The 6,887-nt window shown below is 31.9% G+C and overlaps 1 protein-coding gene across 4 annotated transcripts in view; it reads right to left on the bottom strand.

Moving 5' to 3' along the window:
* Positions 1-1,765: 1,765 nt before the first annotated feature.
* The window catches only part of LOC114173409 (DEAD/DEAH box RNA helicase family protein), a 60,668-nt gene continuing 55,546 nt past the window's right edge, over positions 1,766-6,887 (bottom strand). For all 4 annotated transcript variants that reach the window (XM_028057781.2, XM_085669812.1, XM_085669813.1 and 1 more), the window contains 2 exons: positions 4,714-5,286; positions 1,766-2,215 (listed from right to left, as the gene is read on the bottom strand). In XM_028057781.2, coding sequence (XP_027913582.1) covers positions 2,123-2,215; positions 4,714-5,286 — 666 coding nt within the window. In that variant the 3' untranslated portion in view covers positions 1,766-2,122. The remainder of the gene's footprint in view (positions 2,216-4,713; positions 5,287-6,887) is intronic.

Here is a 6,887-nt window from a genome sequence, read left to right as displayed (position 1 = left end):
CTCCAAAAACCATCCACACATGCTAGCATTAAAAAATATTAAATAAATCAAAATTGTTATGACACATCACCCATGTAGAAAATAGTTAAAAACAAATGTTAAAATATCATTTTCGCATATAAATTTCATGTGAAAAATTTCATGTGAAAGGGTAAATTATTTGAATTATGTTTAATTTAATTAACTTTTTAGAGTATTTCACAATATTTTTTTGTGAGTATTTTTGAATTCATTTTCATTTTGACAAAATTCGCACATTTACTAAGTATAGATATGAATATGAATAATACTTAGCTTTTAATTGGGTATGAGGACAGGTATGATATGTATATCTATCTCGTTCCTTTTCCTATAGTTTCCCAATATTCATTCCTATTTTCACTCTGTTCTTATTTATATTACTAAAATATTAATAGTTATTAGATAACCTAATATATATCATTAAAATTCACTTTTATTTTATTGTTATTTGACATTATAATTTAAATTTTATACAATTATAATTTATTTTTAATATTAAATATATTAGTTTGATATTGAATACTTGTTATGTCATTTTTTTATGATTCTTTTATAAAATTTAATTATTTGATATTGAAAAGAAAATGAACATAAGCATTAATATATTTGTTAGCCGGCGAGGATGAGAATGAAATAAGAGTTTAATACCATTAAATATGAATATGAAAATACATTTTCACTTTTAATACCATTAAATATGAATATGAAAATACATTTTCACTTCGAAAATTAGATCAAATAATAAAATCTATCCCTGTGCCATTACCGTCGAGAAAGGTGCAAATATAACTCACATTCCTTAACCTTTCAATTTCCCTGTCGTTGTAAGTAGACAAACTTCTGCATGCCAAACGCTTTTTAAAGAGGTAATAAAGTGGAACTCTTTGAGAGTAGTGGTGATTACTCTTTGCACACATTTTCCTCTTGCACCTCCATCGGGTTGGAAAAGTCTAAAATAACAATCCATAATGAATTTTAGATTACATAGCGACAGAGGACTATTTTCGGAACCCATTCAGAGGAACTTTGAGCAAGGAATCATGACAATTCAAAATACCTATGATGAAGTGAAGAATTAAAGATTAGATGAATAAATTTCTAAATCCATAATTATTAAATCTATGTAATTGGACTTTTATCTTTCATCTTTTAGTTGTTCTTAGATTTATTGGACACATGAAATTGGACTTATTTTTATTTTTATCTTTTATCTTTTAAACATTAAAGAGTTTATAAATATAAACCTACAATAAATATAAACACTTTACTTATCAATCTTCTAAACTGTGACTTTTTTTTCATTTCTTATTCATGTTCTTTATAATTATAAAAATTATAAACTCTAATTTATCTTTTAATATTTCATCTATTTTACAGGAGAAATTAAGTCAATAATGATCATCAACTTATTCAAAGTCAACAATAATCATCAACTTTTCTGGATAGGATTGTATTGCATAGTTATACAATTTGAAATTTGTTCAAATTGTATAATCCAAAATAATTTTTGGATCCAAAAATATATTTCAGAAATTATCCAATATGTAATACATTTACACATTTTTGAGTTCTATATTACGCAATCTAAACTTGAACTTTTTCTATAACTACGGAAGTGTAGGAAGAAGGTATCAAGGTGATAAAAGAAATACCCCAGCGCAGTCAGATACAAGAAATGTTAATATACACTTGGTTGCATGGATCTCGATAAGATTGCAATTGTAAAATGTTGAAGAACAAGAAATGAAAAGAAATATGAGAGAGCTTTCTACGGCTTTTTTAATTCTATTTTTTCTTCCGTGAGTGGCTATGATTCATCTTAATATTACAAAGATTGCTACATTGAGGCATATTATGGCCACTTGACAGGGTATATAGACAACAGCAGGATTTCAAGATGTGATGTGAGTATAAACCTAAAAGCTAAAGGTAGCCGCTTCAGGAATGAAACGAGGTTTCATTTGATTCATTTTGTAATGTAGGACGAAATGCACATAGCTAAATCATGTTTACACGACAAATAAGAGCCTATGAAATAAATTACATTACCAAAATAATCCAACGAGCGCAGTAACTTCTGAATACAATACCAGATCAAGATTCAATCACCTAGTAGGCAAAGTGGCTGTCTCATGCTAAGCTCCAGTTTAAGCGAAGGAAATTGCTCCAAATCATGAGACGCGCTTAAAATTTTCTGCAATCAGTAAGTTTTGGACAAATGGAAATTATTTTTTCATTTTGTTAAACAAAAGCATATCACTATCACTAGATATAATGAAATCTAGCATAAAGTAGTTCAACTGGTAAAACGTTCTTATAATGGGCAGTGGAACTGGGGTAACTGGAATGAACTAAAACCCTGGTCGACATCGAAAGTAAAACCTAAACTCTAAATCCTAAAACATAAAATCATCAAAAGTTTATCAACTCCCCACACACATATTTATATCCTCATTTGACCTTTAATTTTGGTTTCATAATTAGTTTTTGTGCTTAAAATGTTATTTTAATTAGGATTTATTTTAAGATAGCTAAATGAGCTTGAGATATAAAAACATGTTAAAAATAGTTTTTTAGTTGCATAAATGTTTTTTTGTATATTCTAAGGTGTTATGTTGCAGCTGCTGAGAAGCTAAAAAAAATCAAGCCAGTGCATGAAAAAAGCAAAAGCATGAAGACAAAAATGGAGGATCGAAATTTGGATAAAAGCAGTTCCATCAGTTACATGCATCACTACCATTGTTACATAGTTGACAAGTAGTTTTGAAACCATCTCCACCATTACATACTCGACCACAAACCCATAAAGGCCATAATAGCCTGGGGAACTGCCATTATCTTGTTGCTCACAGGATTGAGAAGGAGCAGAATAAGGTTTCATAGTGGAAGCTTGTGCAACATTGACAGAGATATTAGAAAAAGGAAGTTCCTCACGAAACTTGCCAAATTGAGCTTCTTGGAACAAGAAACTAAACATCTTCAATAGAGAGAGGATCAATTGGACTATGAATCATCATAATGAAGGAATATGTTCCTTTGGAAGGAAGTCACGGAAGGATTGCATCAATATGTTAATGTAAATAAACAATATCCTCAACATTTCCATATTGATTAGGAAAACATAGCTTTAAAAGTTTTCAAATATTTTAACATTTTTGTCTCCTTAATTTAGAGAGTTTGATTGCTATAAATGAAGGTGATAAGAATATAACATATGTGATTGTTATCAATAAAATGATTTTTTTTTTATTCTTTTATATAGTTCAAGTTGGAATCAGCTCTCTCAATTTTGGATGCTCAGTTTTTGCTGCTCTGTAAACAACCGTCATTGTCACTGTCCGCTACCACCATTGAGGTCAGTGGTAGGCCAAAAAGACATGTCTCACACTTGCGATCACAATGTTGTCAATTGAATTGCCGGTGGACTTGTCACACATCGTCACATGCCACCACTGGTCCTGACACGTGTATTCCACCCATCAGCTTGGCAAAGTCCACTGTCCATTGTTGCCATAGGCAAGGTCATTGGGATTTTTTAAGCCTATTTCAAAACTGAGTTTGTTAACTCAAATGATTAATTATCAGATAATTTTACTAAGCATTTATGGAGACCTAGAATTGATTATATGATTTATATGTTTGCATTTTATTATAAATACATTATCCTGTGCGTGTATTTACATCAAGGATTCAACCTATGTCTCTCTCTCCCTTTTATTTAAACAGATACCAATTAAATTATTCTTTATTTTCTCACAAAGTTCAAGTGTACTAAGCTTGTGAAAAAGGCTCTTGAGAACTGACAACCTGAATTTCGTGACTTTTGTTTAAGGATAAGATAACTTCCCTCAAGGAGTGATAGGAATTCATTCTCTAAATGGGATAGGTGCAATAATGTGAATTCCAATAGGTCGAAATCAACAAAGACTAGTGATTAGATGGATATGTGGTCGTGGAAGTTAGTTAGAGTGAGAAACAAAAATATTTCTCGTACATGGGGAAAGATGAGATGATTGGGGATTATTAGAAAAGAATATGAGAGAAGAATGGAAACATGAAATTGAAATTGTATCTTATTCCACACTCAACTGAGAGTTCAAGCTTTGTATATATAGGCATTAAATCCTATTGTTCTTGTTACAGACTAAGAAAGAAAAAAGCATCCAGTTGAATAACCGAATGTTTTACATCTCTCTAATAGGGATTATCGAGAATCTGGAAATAGAAAAGTCCAGAGTATGATGCTTTGACTTTGGTGGAGTATTTTGCTCTCTTTTAGCTATGCCTCTTATGTTTTTCTGCACTTTCTATTTGTTGTTGTCTGACAATTGGAGAAGATATCATAAGCCAATTCAATTAAAGAAGCCTAGGATATTCTAAACAAAATCATACAGAGGTGCTGACTAATCAAAGAAAATGTACTTTTAATCCCTATGCTAAACTAAATGAGCTGATGTCCATGACTGATCAAGAATCCATAGGGAATTACTTGACCAAAATTCAAGTGGTAAAACTCAATGAAAGATTTGCAAAAAGAATATTTTAGATCAGCAATAAGTGATCATTTATTAAAGTTAAGTTGAATGAAACATGTACTTCGGGCAATTACTAATTTACTATATAGACAGGCATGACAATTAAAAGTAATAAATCACCACATAAACAATTAAGAGTGTGTTATTCAACAATTACCAGTGCAGCAATATGCGCGTCTTGTAAAATATTCCCATCAACTTCCAATCTGGCAATAGGAAACTCAGGAAGATGTCCAGATTGTTTCTTTCCAAGCAAGTCACCAGGTCCCCGTAAGAGAAGGTCCATATTAGCAAGATAAAACCCATCTGATGATTGTTCTAGTACCTTCAAACGATTTAGGCTACTGGCAGTTGACGTTACTAGTATACATTTTGATTGCTTTGTACCACGTCCTACTCGTCCTCTAAGTTGGTGCAGTTGTGCAATTCCAAACCTCTCAGAGTTCAACACAACCATCATAGATGCATCAGGAACATCAACACCAATCTCAATTACTTGAGTTGCAAGTAGTATATGTATTTCTCCACTTCTAAACTTTCTTAACGTTTCTTCTTTTTCTTCACTTCTCATTTTTCCATGTAGTAAACCACAATTATATCCTTGAAATCGGTGTGATATAACTTCAAAATCTGCAGAGGCAGCACGAAGCTGAGGCAACTGTTCAGAAAGTTCAATAATCGGGTAGACAAGATAAACTTTTCCTCCATCTTCTAACTCATCCAACATCATCTGTATCAGAAGAGGGTTATTTAAATTGATATCATAAGAAAAAAAAGTGAAAGAAAAACGTTTCTAAAACATAGAAAACAATCGAAGGTCAAGGAACACAATAGACATAACAAGATATTTCTCAATAAAACACATAAGCTACTATTTAGTCATAACTATTGGTTTACATTCTGCTTTTGTAATAGAAATGACAATGCTAACACATCACTATGTTGTTTGCTATCCCAACTATGTCACAAACAACATCAATCATACAACATACCTCAATATCATAAAAAGAAAGAAAATACAAAGTTTGTAAAATAGGGTGTATATTTTTGTTAAGTAGTGGACTTTAAATCTAACTCAACCTTACAAAACAGGCTTGTAAGGTGAGATTTGTACCCACTTATATAGTATAAACTTGTCTTATCTCTAGTTGATGTGAGATCTTCAACAATTTTCTAATTTGTGAAAAATACAGAAAAGGTATAAATAGAATACAAGGGAATAAAACTGATCTTGGTAACATTAAATCTTATTATGGGCTGTACAAATCAGAATTGGATAATTCTGATTGATATGTCCTCATCTCCAACAGAATCTCATTTATGAGTTGATTTACACTCCTCCAAAATCTTGGTGGTAGATGTCTATCATACCCACCAGAAGAGATCTAATGCTATCATATGTGCTCCTTGGAAGAGCCTTTGTCAGGATGCTTGTTGTTTGTCTGCATGATGGAACATGGTCAACACTTATAATACCATGGTCAATTTTTCTTTTAATGAAATGTCAGTCAATCTCGACATGCTTTGTCATATCATGGTGGACTAGGTTCTTTACAATACTTATAACAGCTTTTTTGTGACATAATAACCTCATATTAATTCTTTCAAGTGTTCAAATTATCCAATTTCTCATAATAGAAGTAGGAAATGAAGCAAAAGCCAAACCAAGCAAATGATGGAGAGCGCTAAGTGAAAAGAAGAAACACACTTAAGCGAAACCAAACCAACAATGCACTTTGAAGCACAACTATGAGAAACTAGCTTAAGATTGTTAGTGTACACAATTATAGTTGTTACTTGTATCTAATAGTTAGAGGTTAACTATGCTATGGTCAATGGTCAACTATAGTCAATAGTTGACCATATTATATGGCTGTATTTTACATCTTGCAGTACAAGAATCCATAGGGAATACTTGTCAATATGTACAAAACTTTGTAGTAAGTTCAGTTCGAATAAAATCAGTTTCGTTAAACATGTCTGTTCTGTTTCTCTCTTAGGGAGATTATGATGGTATCATGAGCTTCTTTTTTAACCGATCATGCTTCCGCTTTATCTCGTTTGATGCTTATTTGGTGAATTCTTCTAGCGTCTTGTTTCTTATGTTCGTCACTGTAATTGTTCCTTCCAACAGTGCTCTTGAACCACTGGTTCGCTGCTTCGTGTTTGGTGCAGTCTTTCGGTGACACTTATTTCACAATTGCTTTCACACATCATGTTCGGTTCTACTCTCGCATTGGGTGTAATTGTTTTGGTGCAGTCCTCGGTGAAATTGTTTCGTGTTAGCGTTCAGTGCAGTTGTTACATGTTTTAGTTTTGCAATATATACTT

Source organism: Vigna unguiculata, chromosome 2, assembly GCF_037176805.1.
Source record: "Vigna unguiculata cultivar grain cowpea cultivar isolate G323 ecotype 2 chromosome 2, ASM3717680v1, whole genome shotgun sequence".
NCBI classification, from domain to species: domain Eukaryota; kingdom Viridiplantae; phylum Streptophyta; class Magnoliopsida; order Fabales; family Fabaceae; genus Vigna; species Vigna unguiculata.
The sequence above is the reverse complement of the archived record's forward strand: the minus strand, read 5'-3'. Positions and strand labels throughout refer to the sequence as shown.